This window comes from Camelus dromedarius, chromosome 2 (assembly GCF_036321535.1).
Source record: "Camelus dromedarius isolate mCamDro1 chromosome 2, mCamDro1.pat, whole genome shotgun sequence".
Lineage (NCBI taxonomy): Eukaryota > Metazoa > Chordata > Mammalia > Artiodactyla > Camelidae > Camelus > Camelus dromedarius.
In genome coordinates this window covers 40,671,391-40,697,714 of record NC_087437.1, presented here as the reverse complement: position 1 = coordinate 40,697,714, position 26,324 = coordinate 40,671,391, and the positions used below count along the sequence as shown (strand labels likewise).

The 26,324-nt window shown below is 44.4% G+C and overlaps 1 protein-coding gene across 1 annotated transcript in view; it reads left to right on the top strand.

The window, feature by feature from the left end:
- SLC7A14 (solute carrier family 7 member 14) overlaps positions 1–25,086 on the top strand; it is a 98,865-nt gene extending 73,779 nt beyond the window's left edge. Inside the window, exons 4-8 of the mRNA XM_010976301.3 lie at positions 255–472; positions 9,172–9,318; positions 11,814–12,022; positions 12,906–13,783; positions 24,552–25,086. Coding sequence (XP_010974603.2) covers positions 255–472; positions 9,172–9,318; positions 11,814–12,022; positions 12,906–13,783; positions 24,552–24,874 — 1,775 coding nt within the window. The 3' untranslated portion in view covers positions 24,875–25,086. The remainder of the gene's footprint in view (positions 1–254; positions 473–9,171; positions 9,319–11,813; positions 12,023–12,905; positions 13,784–24,551) is intronic.
- Positions 25,087–26,324: the final 1,238 nt, after the last annotated feature.

Here is a 26,324-nt window from a genome sequence, read left to right as displayed (position 1 = left end):
CCAGGATATCAGGTCATCTCACCTATATACCAAAACCTTCCCATATGCAAATAGACACTTGTGGACCACAGTGGAGGTTCCCGCACACGCACACACATGCACACACACGTGCACACACACACAGAGTTCCATCTCCCTCCATGACAAACTGACCACCCTTCTCAGAGCTGAGTACAGATGCACTTGGGTGGGCCTGGGAGTCTGCATGGCCTTTTTCCCCCTAGACAATATTAACCCACATCTTTCCCCTCTAGGGAAAGGAGAGCAGTCGTACCCGGACCTTCTGGCTCTGGTGATCGCGATTGTCGTCACCATCATTGTCGCACTGGGGGTGAAGAATTCTGTGGGCTTCAACAATGTGCTCAACGTGCTGAACCTGGCCGTGTGGGTGTTCATCATGATTGCAGGCTTCTTCTTCATCAGTGGGAAGCACTGGGCTGGAGGCCAGTTCTTGCCCCACGGCTGGTCAGGGGTGAGTCCATTCCTACATCCTGGTGTACCTGATGCATGCTCTGCCTTCCACCCTGTGACTAGTCTAAAACATATTTTCAAGAAAATGCTGCTTGTCTCATCATCTTCATGGCACCCTCTCCAACACCTTTTATCTGAATTTAATTGGAATGTCCCAAAGAAGTGGTTCTTTTTAAATTTATTTGTTTGTTTCACAAACATTCCTTGAGATCTTATTTTATACAAATTTGAAGTATTGGTCACTTGCCATATGCCTAATACTACAGTAGGTGCTCTGCATATAATACGTCATTTAATCTTCCTAATAACTGCACAAGGAAAATATTTACATTATAGTCTTACAGAGGAAAAAACTCACCCTCAGAGAGGTCAAATGGCTTGCTATTAAACACACAGTATAAGTGCCCAAGTCAGGACCCAATGCCACGACTGTCTGACTCCAAAGCCTGTACATGAACTGCTCAGTCATTTAGAATCTCTCTACAGTCTATTCAGAGGGACAGACAGTCCATAAATAGGCAACGCAGTATAGGATGCCAGGTCAGTGGACGGGTGAGGAAGGGATGAATGTTGCTTGGGAATGGAACTACGAAAAAAACAGCTTTTAAATCTAATCTCAACGTTTGACCCAAGGTGGGGAGTCCCACTGCAGTCAGAAGGCAGATGAGCAGGCCCAGTGAGCACTGGGTATAGATCCCATTCCAGTGGTGTGGTCTACAGCAGAGAAGTCCACCTGGTGTGGTCTGGGGGTTGGCGAGAGAGTGTGCTGAACCAAAAGGATATTTTTAGTCTCATCCCTGTGATAGGGTGGTGTGGTTTCTGCTAAAGAAAAATGGGAAGGTCAGAGCGGAAATTCTTTATGCTAATGAGCACTAGTTCTAAGATGTACCCGGATTCTTTCCCTAGTATGACTAAGATTCTTACTTTATGGATTTATTGGTAATATTCACCAGCTCATTCTTTTTTTTTTTTAACAGTAGAACATAAATCAGAGAATTTTGAGCTAGAACGGATCTTAGGTCACCTGGTCCCATGCCCTCATTTAACAGGTAAAGAAACTGAGACCAAGAGATGCAAAGCCTCCCAGGATCCATGACAGAAGCCCATGCAGGATTCCACCAGTCTTGCTTTTGTAGCTTTTGCTTAGGCTGGTTTTTCTTGAAGAGGTCCAGGGACCAGAAATCACTTTTGGAGAACACTCAAAGTAACTTCTGTGTATTTTAAACTATGCCACACTGTTCAATGCAGAGAAAGAAAACAAGGAAGCAATTTAAGCCAAGATTTCTAGTCTTCCGCTTATCTGTAAGAATTCCACAGGACCATGGAGTTCATCCCTCCTCCATGAAAATGAATAAATCCTGAAACTGGTTAGAACCAGAAGCAGAGACAAAGAAACACTGTTGATGACCCCATTCTGGGTTCCCAAGTCTATATTTTTTTATGATACAAATTGTTCCTTTCCTATCAAATAAGAGAAACAACAAATTATAAGACTGACAAAGAAAGAATGTTTTCCCGAAACTCAGTTGCATTTTCATCATAGCACATGAAAGTGTTCTCACCATTTTCTTAACAACGTAAAAATTACTGGGTCATGGACTTACTGTAAGACTTTGGCCAACAGTTAACTTCTGTACTTTCAGGTTTCCTCATCTATCAAGTGATAAAACTAATTGCACCAAATATTTGGAAAAAAAAGAATAAAATCTTAGATGTTTTCATGTGCACATTGTGTGGTTTGCAATAGCGATCACATTGGGAGTAAGGAGCTCGCATTCGTCCATACCTGCTGGGTGCCCAGCTTTGTACTCCATGGATATCAAAACTTTACAGAAGGTGCTGCTATCCCCAAACTTACAGATGGAGAATCCAAGGCTCAGAGAGGCTGGATATCTTGCCTGAAGTCACTTAGCTAGTCGGTGCCAGGACTGAAATCCCCACCCAGCTGTATATATGGCTCTAAAGCCCCTTCTACTACATTGAGAGCCTCGTGTATGATGACCCCTCCTTTCTGAGCCTTTCTTTAAAAAAAAAAAAAAAAAGTAATATGGTAATTAATCTGACAGGTTTCATTTTCATTTCCTTCAAGCCTTCACAAAGTCTTAGAGTATGGGAGCTGGGAGAAGCATTAAAGCAATGGATGGTCTAGGCTTTTATCAGATGGGAGTATAATTAAGCTGGCTCAGGCCAAACGTGCATTGTTTACTGACACATCATATCAGAGCAATTTGAAAACTTTTTTTAATTACTCAGATCATGTTTAATTTTCAGACTTTTCCTAACAAGCCTATTTAAATGGTACACACTGTAGTCTAGGCCCCATGTGAAGACTAGAAAGAGCTAATATGCTCTGTGTGAATACCCTCTGCCCATGCTGAAGAAGATGAGCAAGTCTTTGAGACTTTCCCTTTGTTCTTTGTTCTGGGGTCTTTATTTCCCTTACGGGGTCTCCTCTCCTCCTCAGGGGCTTCACATCTTTACTCAGTCGGGAGCTGCCTCATTAAGGAAGGAGCTGATCAAGCTGAGCTTAAGGGGTCCTCATCTACCCAATTCCAGGTTCTCACTAGCTTCTGCAGCAAGAGAAGAAGATCAGAAATCAGGCATAAAAAAGAAAGGAAGGATGCCATCCCTAACACAGCCTTCCTTATGACACACTCTTTCATATATACTTTTCATTTAATCTTCACCACAGCCCTGCAAGACAAGTACAATGATCTCCAGTTGTACATCAAAATAACTGAAGTTTAGAAAAGTTAAGTCACAAATCTAGATCATAACAGAGTTGAGATTCAATGCCAGTCTTGGATGAGCAAAAGCCTTTATTTATTCCTCTACCCCTGGGTTTGGATATGTGAGACCAACTGTCTTTTTCTGCACCTTTGGCCACTGACCTCACTCTAACCCAAGCCTGCTACCTGGAGGAGGCTTGTCATTGGCCACCCAAAAAGCTGGCTGAGATTTTGGATTATTCTTTGCCAATCCATTTTCCCTGCAGGAAATTCAAATATATGTCCCAGTGGCTGTGACTAAAAACATCATCTGAGCACAAAGGACAGCCCAGTGGGAAGATGATGCTGACTCATCCTGTCTGCTATCTGCCTGGCCTTGGATCTCTGCAGTGTACATTTCCCCCCCAGCAAACTGCCTAGACCTGTTCTTTCTCAGCTTTGGTTTCAGGTCAATTTTCCGGTCCAGCAAGGCCACTTTGAATACAGATGCTATTTTTTAAGGTCTGACACCTTTTCATGAGCATGCCATCCACCAAGTGAACAAACACACTCCCTACTCTGTTATCGAATAATTGTCAACAAAAGTGAGTTGTCTACTTGGCAGCTGCGTGAACTTCACTCCTGAGGGAAAACCTGACCCCTACCTGGCAAGGGGACCATTTCAGAGTTCCAACCCACTTTATTCTTCAACCCCTTCAGGTAGTATGGGATGGAGGGAACCACTGTGGAGGGAATGGTTTATAAGGACACTGTGACATGACTTGAAACACAAGTCTCAAGGACTTTGAAAGAGTTAATGAGCAATCTGTCCTCTGGCCATGGACCCCTCAGAAACCTACTCTTTCACTGTTCCAACCACTTCCTTCCAAAGAAAATAACTTAAGGAATGGTTTACTCACTTACAGGTTCTGGGTCAAATGCTTCTTTGGTCTTGAAGAGCTTAAGAACAACAAACACTTCTTCCCCTATATCAAGTAACTGCTGGCCCTCGGCTGAACCCCTGCTTCCATCTGCAATTCCTCAGCCCCTGAACATTGTTGGATGTGTATTCGCTGTATGTTATTTGTTCTTGATGCTATCTTACGGCTTCTCTTTAACCAAACAAGACTCTCCACCAGCACAAATAGCTCCCAGGAAAACAGTTCAGAGCAAGTATTTGTGGGGAATGCTGACAGCCTCCAAACAAAGGAAAAGTTGTTTTCCATGTCTCCACATTTGAATCCACTTGTTGGAACCTATTAGCACATTCCACTGTCGCTGTGGACAGGCTGCTAATAGATCTGGAGAATGAGAGTGGTAGGAAATGCTGTTAAAGTTGGAGTTTTGTCTTGTTACCTGGGGACCAAATTACATAAAAGTGCCTAATTTTTTCCTAGGCATCTGGCAGACCCGCCAAGGCAGAATATGGAGAGCTGCCTCACCCTAATGCCTCTCAAACATCAGCAAGGCACAGGGGACAGCTTTTAGGGATTCCAGACACTGAGTAGCAGGCCACAAATGACACTCTTTTGACAACTAATTAAGTAGCAGCCCTCCAGCAATTGAGACATGAGCTGCTTCCCCACAAAGCTCTGTAGAGGGGAGGACAGACCTGGATCACCCAGCTGAGCAGCTACCAGGTTGATTTTGGAATAAAATTGCCATTTATGTCACCAAATTAGAAAATCAATACTGTTTTTTATTTACATAAAACATTAAAGGAAAGTTAGGATAAAGTACCGACTTACCCAGAAACACACACATACATGCACACACACTTCACCCACCACTTTTATTCACAGATGCTCACCCGTTGGTACCACACGTTCTTTCAGGCATGGAAAGGTATCCTAATCATAAATGCCAGAGGCCAGATCTGCGATCTGGAAAAGGTGAAGTGAAAGCAGTGTCAGTGGTTATTTGGGTAGAGACACACCCATACACAGTTTCATTTCATGGTTCTTTTGTAGTTACCAGTCAGGGATCATTTGCTTGCAAGGAAGAAAAACTCATTCAAACTAACTTCAGTAAAAAGGTGAGCCTATTTGCTGATTGTATTATCTTCTCTTTGATAATCTGTTTATTTAATCTGTATCTCATTAGGCCAGGGTCTGTTTGATCTTGGCAGGTGTGCTGGTTTTCCTCCATTTCTTCCACCCGCTCTCTACCCCTCAGGCTCTGTTCTGTCCCCCAGAAGACCCCTTGCTGGTTGCTTCCTGTTGGGCTTAGCCAGTGGGAGACATCACCAGGAGATCAGAAGGTGAGAAAACGAGGCAGAGGTATTTCTTCCTCAGGCCCTCCTGGCCTGACTCCTAGAGCCCCTTCACTGAAACCATTTCATCTGCACCATCCGAGTGAAACTTCGTGTTCTGCCTATCACAGAACCTCTAGCTCTTTGACATCCGTTCAGTCACTCTTCAGCCTCAATTGCTTTCGAGCTCTACATAAGCAAATTCAAGCTAACAGACCTTCTCTTTGCAAACTTCTTCTTTCTCTTCCAAAACTTATTCTCTCTCTTCCCAACTTGACCATAGTTAAGTTTCTGGTATCTAATCATTATCAGTGATTGCCATCTATTCTTTCACTCATTTGGGAAATAGTAGCGTCTGTGTTTTACAAATACATAGTCTCTATTAATCTTGTTCAGTCTGTTACCACAGTCGAGGTTACATTTTGAGTCCTGCAATGTCCTCTAGGCTCCAAGCCCCAGCGGGTCAAGTCCAGAGTACTTTTGCATTTGACTGCATCCACACCACCAAGCACAGTTCCTGGTTCATGGAAGCAGTTAATAAAATGCGTGTGAAGTTTAAAAGAAAAGTAATAAGGAGGAGGAAGAAGAGGAGGAATCTGTTTGTGCCCTTAGGTTCATCTGTTCTAGAAAAACTTACAACAGTAATAAAAATATTGCTAATAAGAGCAATATTTGTAAGTACCGACTGTATTCTATGACTGTGGTTGACTATATTATCTCATTTAATCCTTGTAACAAACCAATGAGCTAAATAAATACGATTTTTATCTCCATATAAGTGATAAAGAAAATGAGCTCTCAAGGGGTGAGGAATTTGTTCTAGGTCACCAAACTAGTATGTGACAGAACTAACCTAGGTCTGACAGTCTACAAAATCTGCACTCCTAACCAAATCCTATCCCACCCATATGCATGGCCGTGGGATTCCCTCTGCAGCCTACAGTGTACCTCTCCTCCAGCTGCTACACAGTCCATACTTCAAAACTGGGAAGTGTCCCTCCAATTCTGTCTGGAGGCATCTTCCACTGAGTCTTCTCTTCAAGTTAGATATCCCCAACTGTTCAGTTATTCTTCATATGGCATGGTTTACAGACCTCTCACTTTTTTCTAGGGTAGCTTGGCCCTAAGTTCTTATTTAGCACCTCCCCACCCTTCTGTCCTCAGCAGGGACCTCTTCTAGTGTCAGTAACCTTTCCATCCAGAACTGATCACACCAAGTTGGCATGGCACTGTAGACCTGGGATGTCCTAATTGGGAGCAATGCATCATCAGACTGATTGTCATAAAAGGTCACTATATGATTTACAAGAGTTGTGTGTATGTGTGTGTATGTGTTTAAGGCAAGAAAGATGCTAAAGGAAGAGAAAGCAGGACCTGTATTCTGAAAGCTGTCTTTAAGCAAAGCTTTCCTTGATTGTGGCCACTTAGCGAGCCTGGAACCCCAGAATCCATTCATCCTTGAACACCAGAAACATCTTTTAGACAAATGAGAACAAGCACGTTTCCAAATCTGTGAACCTCCGTGTACAATAAGGTGAGATCTGTCTGATCTCCTTGTCTAGAGATCAAAGACACTTCCCAAGTCCTAAAGTGAAGGACTTCACTGGAGTGAAATTGGGGGTTATCACCTCTCCCAGAAAGTAGCCCTCTGGTGTCAACTGCTGGTTTGAGAAGTTCTTTCTGCCTGAGTTATTAGAATAGATAAGGCATTCACAGATATTTTTTATGCGTGTGTGCTGTGGATTCCTCGACAGCCTGGTGAAGCCTATGCACCCCCTTTTGATGACTGTGTTTATAAATGAATAATCTAATTACATAGGAGTTTCAAAGAAATCCATTACAGTTGACCCATGAACAACACGAGTTTGAACTGAGCTGTTCCACTTGAGTGGATTTTTTAAAATAGTAAATACTATGGTACTTCACTGGCCAGGGGTTGGTTGAATCCACAGATACAGAATCACATACACAGAGGAACTGAGTACATGGAGGAACCATGGATACAGAGGGCCACTGTAAGTGAATTTTCGACCATGCTGGGGTCGCACCCCTAACCCCCACGTTGTTCAAGGGTTAACTGTATACTGAAAAATAGTTGTAAAAATATTTTTAAATTGTGATATAACAATGTGCTTCTTTATTAGTGCTTTAAAGATTAATATCTATATCTAATAACCATCATAAATTGGAAGGAGCAATGAGCACAAGTGGTGTTTCAAGATGTCTGCAACAACTAACATCATAGGAAACTGATTCTTATTGGTGACAAAGTCACAGGTTCTGTTAGTTTGTCACCTACACTTATAACTGAAAGAAGTGATAACCTTCAGGTGGAGGTTAATGAAAATAAAAAGATAATTTTTCTCAGCAAAATTCTGAGACCCCCTTGAATTGTGTGGACCCCAGAATGAGAACCCCCAGTTAAAGAACTGAAACATTAGAGTCCTAACGGGAAAGACTATAGAAGAAACTAACTCATTTTACAGATAGGCAAAGTTGCTTTGGGAAGTTTGAGATGCCCTTCCATTTTGTGATGACCTTGCGGGTTCTAGTTCTGAGTGTTCTGTCTTTTACTTATTGAGAAGTCAGTGGGAAAGGTAAGAGTGAAAATTTAGGGACTGGTTTCTGCTTGGCACATGTTTACAATTTTATCCTTTATAAACTAAATACGGAGAAAAGAAAAAAAAATGGTCCAGTCCATAAGGAGCCTCACTCCCAGACCCCTGGCTAGAGCTTGCATGTTGCCAAGTCCCCTCACCCCATAAACACAAGCCCAGAAAAATCTCTCTCATCTTCCCCTAGAATGACATCCCCAAGCATTCAAAGAGGCACATTTCTTACTTTCAGCTGATAATAAGAATGCTAACTGGGGGAAACATAATTTAAACTTCAATAGATTCTTTGGAAGAAAGTCACAGACTCCTAAGTGAAAGATTTTCACTGACTTCTTGACTTGTCAAGTCCCAACCATCCTTGGAATCACATGGGCTCCTGTGAGATAGACATCCAGCAAAGGTCACTGGATACCATTCCCTAGCTTCACACGGCCTCACTCATCTCCTCCCCTGCCTTGTAGCCCAACTAGGTCACTCAAGCCCCCAAAAAGAGCAGGAAAATCAAATCATCTCTACCTGTCTTCCCATAGAAGACAACAGAATGTCTGAAGATCAGAAAACCTTTTATACAATTTCAGACCTGAAAGTTGCCACGGAGACGATGGACCAGGGTCACTAACGGTAATCTGGGCAGGATAGTTTGCACAAAAGCATCTGAGTCTCCTACACTAAATGCCAGAAGCACCCACCTCATGTCTCTGTGACAGTCACAGGAACCTCCCCACATTTCCAAACACTCCCTAGGGATAGTCATACAGCCTGTGATTGTGGTTGAGAACCACTGAATGAAAACAAAGCACAAAGAAGTTAATGAGTTCCTAAGATGTAGGGATAGCCAACTTATTTATTCATAACCCCACTTATTTCCAAAACTGATTTGAATGTGTTGAGTGACCTAGTTTTATTTGGCTATAATCCTTATCTTCATTTTACACATGAGGGAACTTCCCAGAGTCACACAGCTAGAAAGTAGCGATGAGAACTCAAGCGTTTAGCACAAGTCCCACCATGTTAACCCCTCTGCCACTCAGTAGTGTCTGCCGGGCACTGGGCAACTGTGGGCACCACATGTCAGGCCCTGGTGCTGCCCTGACACTGAGTGTGACAAATGTCTTCATCCCTACAGGTGATGCAAGGAGCAGCCACATGTTTCTATGCTTTCATTGGCTTTGACATCATTGCCACCACCGGAGAGGAAGCCAAGAATCCCAACACATCCATCCCGTATGCTATCACCGCCTCCCTCGTCATCTGCCTGACAGCCTATGTGTCCGTAAGTACCAAATGCTTATGGGGCCCTCCTCATGGTCTTTTCATATCTGACCTTAAAATGTGACTCTGGGGCTGGGTTTCCTTCTGTCAGGAAGTAATCCTTTCCTTGTGCCTTCTTGGTGTTTGTATGCGTATGTTTCGTGTTGCTCCCTCTTTTTACACTGGCTCAAGCTCACCCCACCCGCTGAGGACAAGAAGAAAATCAGGGCTCCAAACTGGAGACGGGAGAAGCCTCAGGCCCTCACTTCAGCCAGGGCCTGCGCCCCTATTCCTCCCTCTGCAAAGGCTCCTGGTGTCAGCTGCTGCCCAGGGGATAGTGTGCAGGGAGTGGGCTGCCGTCCAAGGAGCTCAGATCATAGGCTGGCAGTAACGGGTGGGTGTGCGAGCAGAGGCATTGTGGGCCTCTGTGCACCTTCCTCAATGCTCCTCTGTCTTCTGGGAGCTTCCCAGCAGCAAAGAGGCAAGGCTTTCCCAGAGTGGAGGGAGGGAACACATCGTCCTCTAGAGGTGCTCTTCCCCTAAGTCTAGGAGGGGGCAGGGGGATGCAATGTCTTCCTGCTCTTGCTCCGTATTTTTACACTGGCTCAAGCTCACCCCTTCAGGTTTCCCTGCTAAGGGAAGTCCTCAGAATGAACCCTTCAGGCTTGTCTCCTCAGGATCACGCCCCTGAGACACTCCTCACACTTCTGATGTGTCATCTCACAGCTCCCACCCCAGAATCTCTCACAGAAATAGTTCGGCCCCATCCAACATCCCCTCAGCCCCTGGCAACAGCAAGAACCAGCTGGTAAGCCAACAGGAGTGTGGTCACACAAATCCCCCCAAGTCCTGGGGGTCCCACCCATTCAGTCACCACAGTTAGGAAAGAGTCACCAGCCAGGGTGCGCCCTATCAGCCCTGCTGTTCCTGCGGCCATAGCATGCGGCAAGAATCTCCTTCCCACCCAGCACATCCACCTCAGCCCCACCAAAAAAAAAAACCTTTAGCAACAGCCTGAAGAAGCCAGGCCAGTGGACCACTAAGGCAAACAGGACTATCCTGGAAGCCAAAAGAAAACACGAGAGCAGTGCTGCATGCGGGCCGCCGGCCACGTTTCCGGCTAGGTCAGTTATCACCTCCCCATGCACACACTCAACCGGCTTCATCTCGTCCAACCCTGATTCTCTCTGCAGACTGTGATCAGGAACAGCTGGGCTGGGGGCAGCAGAGACTCTCTTCTGCATTTCCCCTGCTGTTCCTCCCTCATACGCCCCCTCCTGCAGGGGTCAAGCACTGCAGCACACACAGTGACGTTAATAATCACAATTCCTTCCCTAGAATAGTGCTTTATACACTAGAGTAGTCTATGCACCCAAATTTTGGCCCATCCTAATCTAACGCAGGCAAGAGACCCAATGAGAATTGCTGTAAGAATCAATCCCACTCTCCTCCAGTGTACCCCCCAACATCCCCAAAGGGGACATTGCAAGTGGTGACGTTGCTAGGACAGATTCCCTTTCAGAATATACGGGCCATAACCATGCCGTGGAGTGATCAGGTCTCGTGTTGGTCAGCAGGCTGCCGCTCTACCACCAGGAGAGCCAAAGTGCTGCCTGTGGCAGTCCATGCCATCCTCCCCAGTGGCCCATGGCTTCACTGGAGGATCTTGGCTTTTGAGAATATAGGCAAAGAAGTGATCTAGAAATGAACCACTCTCTCCTTTTCAAGCTCTGGACTCCCTCTGTGATGCCAGCATTGGCCTTCACAGGCCGGGGGGGCACCTGGCCTTATGACTGCTGGTTCCATTGCCTGGGGCCAATTATGAAGGGAGGGATGTTATGGCAGATCTATGAAATATGAAGAGAAAGAGGCCCTGATTAAGCAAAGCCATAGTGGTGTTGTAGCCCGGAGTAGAACTGGATTCCATCCTGATGCCATAATTTGTTTCTTGGCCTGCCTGGTTCCTGGGACAGAGCTACAGAGAGGGAATGGAAATATGAGTCCCATCAGTTAATCAGCTGTGGCCCTACTATGCACTTATCTTCAGAGTTTTGATCTCTGGCCTTTGGGGTAAGAAGTAGTATGGATAAGACCCCATGGGACCCTGAAAGTGTAAAAGAAACGAGTCTTGTCCATGTGGGCAAGGTGCTCAAGGTCACTGCCAGGTCCTGGCTGCACTGCCTTTGGCTGCAGCTCCTCCTACCTGATAATATCTACTTGAACCCTCAGTGTAGCTCTGCTTTCATGAAGCTGAAACACCTGCAGATTTATTCCTCAGATGTGAAAGGGCCAGAGGGAGATATTAGTAATCACCTGGCCCAATCCACTAGATTCACATGTGGGGAGAAAATACTGAGACCAAGAGCTCCAGAGGCCAAATAACTGTTCTAAAGTAAAGGCAGGTGCCAAGAAGAGGCAGATCCGAGCTCCAGTGCAGGCCTCTTTCCTCTCCTATGGGACACCCATCCATGCTTCAGTCCTCTCCACCTCCCACCATGTTTCCTCTTGTTTTAACAGGTGAGCATGATCTTAACTCTGATGGTGCCATATTACGCCATTGACACAGAATCCCCACTCATGGAGATGTTTGTGGCTCATGGGTTCTATGCTGCAAAATTCGTAGTGGCCATCGGGTCAGTTGCAGGACTGACAGTCAGCTTGCTGGGCTCCCTCTTCCCAATGCCGAGGGTCATTTATGCCATGGCTGGTGATGGGCTCCTTTTCAGGTAAGGGCTATGCTCCATGACATTTATTCTATTCTTCCATCCCCGTCCAGGGACTGTTACCCACTGTCAGCCTGACTATAATTTTCATGTGAGTGTCTGTCACATAGACCATGGGACTTGTCAAATGTCTTCGCAAAGAATTTGAGTGAAATTAGCTTAGGTCCTAAAACAGCCTCTCAGTTTGATTCTGGGTCCCTCAATGTAGCACACACTGATATGTTCTCCCAACTACCCGCTTCCCTCTTATTTGACATCATGTGCTCCTCTGTAAAGATGATGGGTACCAAAATGCTGCACTGGGTGGCCTCCAGAAGGAAGAACCCATCCCAGGGGCATCTGAGGCTTGCACTCACATTGAAGCCTGGTAACTGTCCCTCTGAAGTTGAAAAAGTTCGAAGTTACAATCAAAGAGAGAATAAAACCCTCTGAACAGAACCTATTAGTAGCAACAGTCACTGAAAATACCTCTCTCTAACAAGCTCCAAGGTGATGCTGACGCTGCTGATCTGTGGACCACACTTTTGGGTAACACAGGTATAGAGGACCTCCAAGAAACTGTATGACTTCTCCAACTACCCTTTTTTCAGAGCAAAGCCTGGGCTTCAATTTAGATTTCTGAAATACCTCCTAGAATCAATCAATCTGTCATACTACATAATGAAGTAGGAACTTTAATAAAGAAGTCTGTCTCAAAACCAAGGAATTAAAGGGAATTCTCTAAATTATATTCCAGGAACCAAAGCCTGGGGTAGGAATAGCAGCTGTACTTAAAGCAGTGGTTCCAGAAGTAAACTGGAGAAGCAGGACCAGGGGGTGTTAAGCCATGCTGAATCTATCACCGTGCATAGCCCACTGTTAACCTTCTGCTTGCCTCTTCCTCCAGGTTCCTGGCTCATGTGAGCTCCTACACAGAGACCCCAGTGGTGGCCTGCATCGTGTCAGGGTTCCTGGCAGCCCTTCTCTCCCTATTAGTCAGCCTGAGAGACTTGATTGAGATGATGTCCATCGGCACCCTCCTCGCCTACACTTTGGTCTCTGTCTGCGTCTTGCTCCTTCGATACCAACCAGAGAGTGACATTGATGGCTTTGTCAAGTTCTTGTCTGAGGAGCACACAAAGAAGAAGGAGGGCATTCTGGCTGACTGTGAGAAGGAAGTTTGTTCTCCTATGAGTGAAGGGGAAGAATTTTCCGGCCCAGCCACCAACACATGTGGAGCCAAGAACTTACCATCTTTGGGAGACAATGAGATGCTCATTGGGAAATCAGACAAGTCAACCTACAATGTCAACCACCCCAACTACGGCACCGTGGACATGACCACAGGCATAGAAGCTGACGAATCTGAAAACATTTATCTCATCAAGTTAAAGAAGCTTATTGGGCCCCGTTACTACACCATGAGGATCCAGCTGGGCCTTCCAGGCAAGATGGACCGGCCCACAGCAGCCACGGGGCACACAGTGACTGTCTGTGTGCTCCTGCTCTTCATCCTCATGTTCATCTTCTGCTCCTTCATCATCTTTGGTTCCGACTACATCTCAGAGAAGAGCTGGTGGGCCATCCTTCTGGTTGTTCTGATGGTGCTGCTGATCAGCGCTCTGGTGTTTGTGATCCTGCAGCAGCCAGAGAACCCCAAGAAGCTGCCCTACATGGCCCCTTGTCTCCCCTTTGTGCCTTCCTTTGCCATGCTGGTGAATATATATCTCATGCTAAAGCTCTCCACCATCACATGGATCCGGTTTGCAGTCTGGTGCTTTGTGGGTAAGCAACTTCCCTTGGAACCTTGAGCATTCCCTTTTAAGGCCATAAACAGGCTTATCCCAAAATCACCTCCTAGCTGGACTGGGCATCTCCATTCCAAGAGAAATCTTGCTGATTCTGTGGATCTTTCCTTTCTGCTTCAGAGTCAAAAAAGCCAATTGTGCCCTTTCTGCCTGTTACGATCTTGGTTGTTGGTTCTGAAGAATGATACTGATCAATCCATCACTTCATTGAATACTATTATACTATTACTGGACATTCTCCTTGTGGATAATTAGTACTATAAAAAGTCCACTTGAAAATGAATCCACATCTTTTAAAAAGGAAAAAAATAACATATAAAAGTGAGGGTGGGAAAGGCTGATTGGAATCTATAGAAACTAAAAATTATGACAAACTAAAAATTATGAAAAATTGTATTTATCTTGCATTTGACAAAATTAAATTAGAACAGCAATCATTCCATATTTTTAAATGAGCAAAGTATGAGATAAGTATGGGGTTTTTGGCACAATTTTTTGACAAAATTACATTATGGCACCATTTAACAGCCCTAACTTTTTATTGACTTTTACAAAATATTCAAGAGTTTTTCACTTTTCCCAAGGTCTTTCTTCATCCTTTGATATTCCAGTTATTCTGTTGGGAAGTACCCAGCACAACATCATCCTTGTTGATTTTCTCTTCTTCTGTTGATAACTGGTAGGACTCTGCCAGGTCCTCAACGTCCACAGCTTTGAGTGAATTGCAGTTGCTTTCTCTAAACTCACTTTCATTGCCTTCAGGAAGTCCTGTATCTTTCCCAAGATTTCTAGTTTTCCTTGGGGATAAATTTATATTATATTCTCATTACATGTTTATCATATATGACAATCACTGATGTTAATGAAAAGTCTGGGGATTGGCGCTCATGATAACTTGAGAGGGATGTTTAAGGGAAGACTAATTTTAAATTTCCTTAGTTACTATTTTTGTATTTCCCTGGAATCTCCAATAACAAATACTTAGTTAAAGAGGGTCCTTAGGTGCTTTGAGGAATATAAGAGCAAGGAATAAGTAACCCTGCCTTAAGGGAGGCAAGACAAATACACATGAATTGGCAGTACAGACGCATTGAGTTGTAGCCTACTGACTCCTTGAGGTCAGGGATATGGGTGTTCAGCATGGTGACCACTGTGCCTGGAACACAGCTCGTGCTTAACAACACTTCTCTATGATTATAAAGCACCCTTCAGATGAGAAAAAGGAAACTTCCAGCCAGAATAGCCAGAAAGGCCTTTGAAGAGGTAGAATTTGAACTGAGCCTATAAGATAAGATTTAGGTAGGGGGAAGTAAGGGGAAAACATGGTACTCAAAGGAAAGGGCCTATGTCTCCCAGCAAATTCTTCACCTCTGAAGGCCATACTATGCCTTCCTGTAAGCATTTTGTACCAATTTTTCACTACTCTAAGCCTCATCCCTTGTTAGTCTTTAAGGGATCTCTTGAAAGGACCCCACTGACTCGTCAAAGTTCGAAGCATTTATAAGATTTATTCACAATCCCTCTTTTCTGTTTAAACATTTTTTTCACTGGAACAAGAAGCTAAACAATAGGAATATTCCTCTATGGGTAGAAAATGAAGTGATTGGAAATATTAGAGTCATGTATTTGTCAAATGAATGAAGGCACAGATACAAATACACATGCATTTATTCATCTGCTCCTGGACTATTTAGACTAGAAGAAGCCTTCAGCACCTAGCACAATGTTACCCACAGGGTGGTGACCATTCCATTGTTAGTATCTGGACTGATTTGAGACAGTATATGAATGAACTTTTTAAAATATAGTTATTATACCCTTTCACATATACTAGAAAAATATGCACACTCACATGAATCTAGCAATTATTTTTAAATTTTAAAAGTGAATCAAATTAAAGAAAAAATATTAGTGCTAGTACAGGTGCCATATGAGTCAAAGTAATCATTAACACTATAGCACTCATTATATAGCAGCCATCATTCCAAGGGCTTTGCATGTATTAACTTATTTAACCCTCACAACCATCTCCATTTTACAGATGAAGAAACTGAGGCCCTTGACTGAGGCTACACAGTTAGAATATAGCAAAACCAAATTAGAATTCAGGTGGTGTGGTCCAGAGTCCACGATCACAGCAACTGTACTAAAAATGTGGTATAAAAATGAAATATATCAGAGTTTGAGAAACACTGACATGGTCCACCACTTCCTCACTTCTCCCTCTCTCAATTTTATAGATAAGTAAACTGGACCTCCAAGAGGTTAAGTACCATGCTCAAGGTCAACAGGAATAACACAAAGTTATGCACAGGGCTATTACTACAATCCAGAAGCTCCAGGCTCAGACCTGGGGCTCCTACCTTCCCACCAGAGTGCCTCTGAGCAGATCTTCCTATTTGCTCAGAGTGTTTGATATGTAGTCTGTGCAGATTAACACATAACATCAGAGCTGGCTTCACGGGTGGATGACCTGTGCAGTCACACAGGGCCTCACATCTGGTCTGATGCTCTGGTGCTGTCTTCGTGAATCCCCAACAGTTTTTTAACAAGAAGCCCCATGGTTTCCTTTTACACTGGGACTCAAAAACTATGTAGTCAGTCTTGCATAATATCTATGTTTCTGGAGCACGAGATGAATTTTGCAAAAGTGGTGACGTGGCAGGGGCCCTTGCCTTTGGAGTCAGACAGCCCCAAGCTCAAATCACAGCTCTGCCACTTCCCTGTGACCTTGGGAAGTTCTCCTTAGTTAAGTGAACTCATCTGTAAAAATGCAGATAATTCTACTAGCCTTGATCTGGTTGCTGTTTGGGGATTAAATAAGAAAGTATCGGGGAAAGCAATAAAAACTATTTATTTCCTGCCTTTCTTTAAAAATCTAAAATGATTCATTGTCCCCCAGACTAGCTATCACATGCCAAAGTACAGTGTGAACCTGTTCTGACTCAGGCTGCTTTCCCAGTTATCAGGCAGAAGAAAACTCCCAGAGAACCTTTTGTAATCTTGCCGATAGCACAGACTTCAAACTGGCTCTGATACAGAAACTGATACTCCCTGACATGGGAGCACGCCACCCTGCAGCCTGAGCTGGCCAGACAGAGGGCACCGGAGCCTGCAGTTCAACAAGCACCCCGCCGCCAGCTGCTAACTGCTCTGGTATCACGATCTTTGGTGTAGGGGTCAGTTTTGCTGGAATAAAGATTCTCAACCCTGACTACACATCAGCATTACCTGAGTTGCTTCTGAAACGTTCTCTGCCCAGTATTCCCCAAGAGAGACATCCTGGTTCAATTTATCTGGCATGGCCAAGCACTGGGTAGTTTGAAAGCTCCCCTAAGTAATTTTAATGAGCAGCCAGATTTACAATGATATAGAATGGTGGTTCTCAAACTGTGGTCCCAGACCAGCAGCATCAATATTACATGGAAACAGTTAGAAAGACAATTTCAGAACTACAGACAGAATCAGAATCCCCGGGGGCAATTTAGGTTCTAACAAGCCCTCCGGGTAATTCTGATGCTTGCTCAAACTTGACAGCCACTGATCTAGAGAGAAGAATAAGAAGATATTAGCAAGCAGGGCAGATAATTTAACCACAAAACTCCCTATTTTGGCATATATAAAATACATCCACCCCACAACTCCAAATTAGCTTACAAAATCTTTGATAATCTTATAGAATAAATATCCCATCACTATACTTCTGAGCTTCCAAAATGTCAGGTTTTTCTTTTTAATCTATTTATAACATAAATTTTCTGGGGAGAACAGTAGATTTCTAAATGGAGCTTTTTGTGAAACACCAGCTACTTTTTTGTTAAGATTTACATGGTTAGACTGAGTCATAACTTTATAATCTTCTAAGACACATTTCCCCCCAACCTCCTCTAAATGAATCTTAATTACAGCATTTTTGTAACAATGTTTTGCTAAGCTCTTGACCTTCAGAAGAGCACAACTCACAGAGTAAAACGAGGCACAGTCCCAACAAGACTACCCAGCACTTGTTTCTCTTCCTTCAAACAAGAGAAATAACACAAATACCAAATGTTTAATAATCCCAACAAAATGAGCACAAAGCAGCCTTCATTTCCTTCTCTTAGATGATGCAGTTTTGTAAAAGAACACCTCAACGGGTTGGGCAGAGTCTCAGGGAATATGAAACTAGCAGGGACCAGTGAGAATACTTCACGATGGTGTTTTCCAGTCATCTGCCAGGTCTACTGGTCCCTGTGGGCCTTTACTGTAAATTAACCATCATTTAGACCAGCTCACAGGCACCCTTACCTTGGGTGCTGCCAAGTTTTCATCGGAATTTTTTCAGTCCCTTGAGGAAAACAAATTCTTGTCTATAGCTTTAGAGGACAGATAGGACTTGTGATTTGGGCAATGGATCTCATAAATCCTACACCAAAACATAAATATCCCACAGAGAAGGCACACTTTATGGTCTATGCCTGAGTGCTCATCTGAAATCCTATTGGAAATTGACTCAAAACAGCCATTGTGATGATAGGAAGAGGAGGGAGAGAAGGGGGCCATGAATTGAGACTGGAGAGGGCACCAAGACATGTTCCGTACCTAAGTGTGAAATTCTCCTTTTAGGAGACGAGAAAACAATTGGCAGGTTCAACATCAAAGTCACACTCAGAAAAATCATGGAGGCCAGGATGAGGGTGGCAACAGGGTCAGGGTGATTCCAAGAAGGAGGGGGGATGTCAGTGAACCCTGTGGAGGCTGCAGGCTGGCAGGGTGCTGGGCTAGACAGGAAGATGCCTGGGGAGGAGGGGGCAGAGTGACCCATGGCCCTGCACCCAGTGGCAGCTGAGAAGGAAAAGGGGCACATCACAGTGAACGCCCTGGAGCAGGCATGTGTGGTGCACCCAGAAGAGAAAAGCCAGGAAAGAGTGGGCTATGGGCTTCCTGCCCTCAACATTACCTCTGCGAGATTCACCCATATTGTGCTTGTAGTTTTAGTTTCTTCATTCTCCTTGTGGTCTAGCCTTCCGCTGTGTCAATGTACCACAGTGGATTTATCCATTCTGGTGTCCATGGACATTTAGCATGTGTCCAGTACGAACAGAGCAGCTATCAGCATTCTTGTACATGTTTTTGGTGGACACGCAAACACATTACCCTTGGGCTTCTGTTGAGCTAGAAGTGGGATTGCTAGCTTGGATTGCTGGACTTTTTCATATTCTTTAACAGGACTGCATTCTGTCTTACAGGCATTATACTCCTCAAATAAAATAAGGGTCGCCAGGTCCATTTTGCAGATGGGAAACTGAGGCATAGAGAAGGTGACTTTATGTTAGATCAGCTGCAGGGCCAGGAAAGAAGCTCCCCTGGTCCCCATTCCATCCTGAGCCTGCTCTTCCTGGCCACGCCGTATTAAACAAACCTTAATGTTATTACAATCAACAGGGCTTGTGGTGGTATTTAAAAAATAACCAGCAGAGTGGGAGTTGGTGGGGATTGTGCTGGATGGGAGGCTACCTTCTCATTACCGTCCAGTCTTCATTTCTGCATAAGCAAGTGTCTGTTTTGGAAAGTTGATCCCAGAGTAGTAAAAATAAAAAATAAATTTAAAAAAACCTCTGGACATAACAAAGTGCCTCAGTTATCTGCAGCGGGCAGGGCTTCCTGCTGGAAAGCACGCCCCAGGAAGAGACAGCTCCACCCAGCCGGAGGTCAGGTGGCCCACCTCTTCTGGCCCAGCTGCCCTGAGCGTGGAGCCACGGGCAGAGGACAGAAAGCTCCTGGGGGACTCCAGAGATCAGGAACCTGCTTCACAACCTGAGCTTGTGCCTGCAGGGTTGGAAATTTGTCAAGCACCAGGTCACTCAGCCTCTTTTCCAAACTGAATTTTTATTCTAGGATTTTTCCCATATGATCTAGAGGGCCCACTACCCTACCCCTCTCACTTATAGGTTTGAGGTCTTTTGCTTAATTTGCACAGGATGCACCAACACTGGGGGAATAAGCAGGCATTTTTCCAGCTGATGCTGGGGTGCCTGGCACTGAAGGCAGCTTGGCAACCTTAAACCCTCCCCGGAGGCCACTGGGTGGGATGGGAGCAGCCCTCCATCCAGACTCCAGAGATGTGAGTTCCAGTGCCATTTTTATCACTGGTGTATGGTGCAGTTCTTAACTTCTCTGGGATGATGGACGAGAAAGTGCGTTTCTATAAAGGGCTTTCCAATCACAAGGTGTTCTGTCACATAAAGAAAACCCATTCAATTGCTGAAGGCATGATTCTTCATCTTATCTAACCCAAACCTCTCACAGGCACATTCTCCACTGAAGAACTTTGGCCTGGAAAAGAAGCCAGGGCCTCCCTTTGAATATTTCCCTTCAACGCAAACAGCCTCTCACGTGACTCATGGCCATTAGCAGGTGCCCAGTCAAGCAGTGTTGGTTGTTAAAATATTGAAACACTTCTGTGCCTGCTGCTAACTAGTTGCTGCCTTGAGTGTCCCCTACTGTTCATGATCCATCAACTAAAAAAATCACTCCAGTCCAGCAGGGGGGCCTCCATGACCCAGCTCAGCACAAAAGCTGATTCCTGTTTGATTTTTAACATCATACTTGACTTTAAGTTTTTCAAACATCAGATGTGTAACTACAAAACAGTAGATCTAAGTTTTTAAGGAATAGGAGAATTAAATAATCAAATAGAATAAATAATATTATTTACCAATTAGCCATCTTATTCTTGAGGCTTATTCTTGACTTCTGGCTTATGCCAAAAGTAAGTCCACTCTCAAAAGATAAAACTTTACCATCTGTAAAGGTTTACAAAAGATATGGTGCCAATCCCAGCAACAACCTAAATACAGGGTCCAAAAACTATTTCAAGCAATGATAGCATCACTGGAATAAGTGTATAGCCTCAAAAGGTGAAGAGTTTATCTCCACCTGTATAAAATTCAGGGAAATTTTAATGCTGCTGGATAGCAGATGATATTAAGGAATCATTATTTGTTTTTAGATGTGATAATGATACTAAGTTTTTTAAAGGGGTCTACTTTAGAGTTAGATACTAAAATATTTACAGATGAAACAGGATGCAAGGGATTTATTTCAAAATGAGCTAAAGAGAAAGGGGCAGGGGAGGGGGCGAGTGATGAGTAGAGGGCCTTCTTTATTCAAGTCTCTCCACCTCTGTAAGTTTTGAATTCTTCAAAAGTAAATTCAAGCAAAATTGTTTCTGATCAATCTCTACCTCACAGCCACCCCTGGTAGATGGGAGAAATAACAGCTGGAAGTACCCTGGATTAGGACATGGAGGGACCCAGAAGGGTTTTAACTGCAGCTGTGGAAAATTCTGTATTTTGTCCTGTGCCCCAAGTTTCCTGCCTGTGTAATGCATATAATCATAACCTCCCCCACCCCCAACACACACACACACCATTCCCAAACAGGCTAGGAGGAGTCTAAACAAAATAACATTTGCAGAACATTTTGGGAGAAAGGTACGACATAATGATGTGATGCATCATCCTAGGACCTCAGCACCAGAGGCGCTGGGTGAAGTCTAGTTCAGATGATTCAGGATTCCCAGAATCCCCACAGATTTTTCAGAAACTACCTCATGCTAGTTCTCTAAGCCAACTGAAAAAAGTAGCAGAAACAAAACACCCTGCTTCTACACAGCAGGCTTTTAGCGGCTCTGTTTACTCCTCTGACACAAAGCCCTTGTTGATGTGTGACAGATGGTAATACATGTTTGTCTCTCTTCTCTCTCTCTCCTCTGCTTCCCTCCCTCCCTTCATTTGTTCCCCTTCCATTTTTCCTTGTCTCCAATTCTTCTCTACCACACACCACTTTCCTGAGTTGACTCAAAGGCCAGCAAGAGGGATGAAGGCAGACAGGATGTCAAGACCCAGGAGCTGCGTTTGTCTGGCCAGCGACCCGTTCTGTCGGGCTGCAGGCACACAGTTCCTCCTTGGCTCATAGCACTCATATTTGAAATGCATTTTTGAAGACAGAATAACACACCTTTGAAACTGTAGGGGGCTCAGAGCAAACATTAAAACGCCCATAAATATTTATGTGGCAGTTTTCCATGGACTGCTTTCCCAAAGTAATCACAGTCGACACATTTGTGCACAGACACATATACACACATACACACACACACACACATACTCGTGTTCCTTTCAGGCCCAGCCACTCCAAAAATAAGACCTAACCTCATACTGAATATTTACTGCACTAGGCACAGTTCATGGCCCAGCCGGGGCGGGGGCGCGGTGGAAGGTTGGACGTGCTAGAGCCTTTCCTCTGTCCACACGGAATGCTGGGGTTGCCCTTCTCAGAGCCACTCAAGTGACTTAGTCTTTCCCAGCTTCCATTTCTTCTTCTGTAAAATGAAGGTAGTCAGATAGATAAATGACAGAGGCTCTTTTCCAGCTCTAAATAGCAATTATTTTATGCATAATCACACCAAAGGCTCTCAGAGAATTCCCATAAATCAATCTACCTGATACCCCAATACCTGGTCGGGGCAGAGGAAGGTTTGTCAGAACAGACGTCAAAGCAGTGCTTGAATGATGACCTGTGTAGTACAGAGGAGAGAAGTTAGGGACAAGGGGGAAAGAAGAAAATGGTATTAAGCTTAGTAGGGAAGTAAGTCTTATAAATAGGGTCTGAGAAGGAGATCAAAGAGGAAAGAATTGATATAATAGATACCAAGCAGGAAGAGAAGGCAAGCTTTGGCACCTGCCTGGATGTCTAGGAGAAAAGCCAGCAAGAAAGAAAACCTGGGCAAATGGAGGTGTGTGCCTGATGATAAACTTGGTCTTCTGAAATTTATTCTCAGATCTCAAATGTGCTTCCAACAGAGACATTCTCCAAGAAGCAGCATACTGGACCTTTTAGAAGAGACCTTAATTTGGTGCCTTGTTCTATACAAGGATAATAACTATGCGCTGTGGCCACTCCCCACCCCCAGACAAGAAAGAGTAGATCTATAGTCAGAAAAATGAAGTTGCTATTTGAGAAGTAATAGCTACATCTGCAAATGATTAACTCCAGGATTTACTACCAATTAGAACTATAAATCTCTGCTTACTTTGGCTCCTGGAAAGTTGATTTCACAGGGGGAAGGGGGAGGGGAGAGAGTCATTTGAGACAAGGAGGGAGAAATCCAAGCTTAAAAAGACACACTTCACATTCAAAAGGGAGCAGGATCCCTCAAGCACCAGAGCAGAAAGCAAGCTTCACCTTGTGGTTCTAAGCGAACAGCCCGGCAGATGCCCGCAAGGTTTGCAAAGTCAAAGAGACTAGAGCCACCCAAGAGGACATCGGGGCGTGGAAGGAGGGTGCGTAACCCAGGGGCCCCCAGGGGCCCGGCCACAATATGGCCAGAGTTGGCGGTAGAGCACATGCATCAAGAGATTTAACGTTCCTGATCTCAGGGATTCTCAGCCTTGGCTGACCACTGTAGTCACCTGTGAAGCTTTAAAAATGCCTATGTTTGGGTCACACTGCAGAGTAATTAAATCAGACTCTCCAGGCAGGAGGCTCAGGTATCAGGATTGTTCCAAAACTTCCCAGGTGACCTTCCAGGTGCAGCTAGGTTGAGAACCACTGCTTATCTCATTTCCTCCTCACAGCAAACCCATGGTATAGGTACAATACTCTCATGGTTTCATAGAAGAGAAAGCTGAGGCACAAAGAGGCTCAGTAGCTGGTCCAGGGTTACACAGCTCATAGAGGTGGAGGCAGGATTTAAACCCAGAGCTCACTCTTAACCCTCATGTCTCCTGGCCTCCAAGGCTACGGTTCTGTGTTCGAGGCCCTGAGTTCTCAGTGTTCCAGGCCCTGAGCCTTCATGGGCTTTTCAAGGTAGAAAATGGGGTCTCAAACTATTCTCATTTTTTTCCTAAAAATTCTAATAGAAATGGAATATTGGTCTACATTAATGCGATATATTTAACTAGGCAGGCAGGTTTCTTTCCTTTGCTGGGAATGACATCAAAACAAGGCGGCTGCACTGGACTTTTCATGCTCATCAGGAGTTCTCATTCATTCATTCAACAAACGTTAAGTGCCAATTTTCTGCAGTCTATAAGATAGAATCACACACTAGATGTTCTAAGGGCCATAACAGTAACATGCACTAGACACTCTGAAAGTCCACAAAAGAAAGTGGACAGCTCTGAACAGCAGTTATGTATTATGACACTGGTAAGTAAAAAATGGCAAAGTAAATTGTAGGGCAATATATGCATGTTTCTAAGTGGTGAAATAAAAGATGGAGTCCCTAAGTAGAGGTGTGGGATAATAAAATGCTATGAGAAGGTTGGGAATACACTGTCAGTGACCCATAACTATTTAACCCAGTGTAGAAAATGCAAATTCCTGTCTGGCACCTACGTGAGTATAGTGAGCTGGATGTCAAATAGGAGGTGGGGACAGAAGAGACCTCAAGAGCCCATATCCTGTCTAAAGAGGCAGCCAGTTCTCACCTCCAGCCAAAAGTCTCCAGATAGGAATGTGGGTGCAGTGTTGTCAGACCTTCTGACTTTTTTAGGGGAAGCTGTAAATATGGGTTGCTTAACGCAAGATCTCCCAATTTTTAAATGGCATCTAATTTGAGTCTTTTCAAAACACTGTAGACCAAAGAAAACACATCCACCACCAGCTCTGCATTCACCATCAAGAGTGATCTCCCTGCTTGTCCCATGGATCCCAAAGCAACTGCTTATTCACCTGTGCCTCCCCCTCCCTCGCTGCAGGTATGCTCATTTATTTTGGATACGGCATCTGGAACAGCACCCTGGAAATCAGCGCCCGAGAAGCAGCCCTGCACCAAAGCACGTACCAGCGCTACGACGTGGACGACCCCTTCTCGGTGGAGGAGGGTTTCTCCTACGCCACAGAGGGCGAGAGCCAGGAGAACTGGGGCGGGCCAGCGGAAGACAAAGGCTTCTATTACCAGCAAATGTCAGATGCGCAGGCAAACACCCGGACAAGTAGCAAAGCGAAGAGCAAAAGCAAACACAAACAGAACTCAGAGGCCCTGATTGCAAACGATGAGTTAGATTACTCTCCAGAGTAGGAGTGAACATGCAAGAAATGTGTAGAAATGATGGTGATTTATTTTTAGTAACTTAACCTGGGGCTAGAAGGTGGAAACTTCTTGGGCTCTCATTTCAAAAATCCAGCCTTCCCCAAAGTTAGTCCCCAGTCATAGCCTGTCATTTGCCACCTCTGCTCTTCAGGATAGCTCTGTCGAAGGGTTTAACCAGGGTCCCGTACTGGTCCCCTTGTTAAAAAAAAATTAAACAAGAAGCTACAAGAAATTCTATCTTAGGTGCAACCATCAGAGCTGATGGCAGCAAATGTTTCCCAGGCCTTTGCTTTGCTGGTTGAATCTTTTTGACTTCTTACTATGACCCCAAGAAGCAGGGTCTTGGGCCACACTGAGGCTGCAGCTCCTCCTGGAGATGTGCCGAAGCAGGTGGGGGGGGGGGTGGGCACAAGGCAGCATTTCAACCACCTGAGACCATGAGGGCACAGCTCTATTCTCAGCATGCTAGGCTGAGAGTCATTCCCCAAAGTCAGGTGGCATTTGGCACTTCCTCAGCTCAGCAGGCAACATTTTGTCCTGAAATCTCACAAAAACAAATTAAATGAGATGCATACTTCTTTTTATGCGCCAAGGTTCTCACAGGTCTCCAAACCAGAACTTTAGGATGTGGCAAAGGTCAGGGACTCTGAGACCAGGACCCTAAAGATTTCAGACTCACTGTAAAGCAGTCATGCAGACCCAATAATATGGTAAGAAGCACCATCAAAGCTCTACCTAAATGCCCAGAAAAAAACTAAATAACCATCTCTTACAGTGAAGACCAGAAGGGCACTGGCAGAAATTAACGCTCTGTCATGCCTTCTCTTATCCCAGACTCTAAGCTCCTGCTGATACGATGAAGAGGGCAAAGTGGGAGCACGATTTCATGGCACTAATATGCCTTGAAGAAGTAGGCTGTTTGTTCTATGATCAGATATAAAATTTTACAAGGAGAAGTGACCCAGCCACTGAGATCACATTGCAAATTCTATTGCAGATTTCTAAAATTATACATTCTGTATTTTTTTTGAGATAAAGCAACCACTTGATAGGTGGGTGCTACTCTGAAAACAAAACTGTTGAAGCACAGCTACTTAGGTAATTGCATTCCATGAGATCGCATTTCACTTCTGAACTTTGTTTCCCTGGAGTAGCTCTCTTTTAGACATGTATCTTTCCTACTATTTCCCAGAGCAGTTTCACTGAAATCCAGAGAAAAATCTACCTGGTAAGGTCTAAATTTGGGCCAAATACCTACACGTATTTTCTCAGAAACAAGTCAGAAGAGAAAATCTGCAACAAGAAAAAACATATGGTCTGTGCATTATAGTCTTCGGTTACAGGGATTCCAACACTGCCCTGAGATGTGTACGCATGTATGTGAAGGAACAATTTGGATCAAGCTAAAATATTTATGAGAATTTCCTAAAAGGGGATC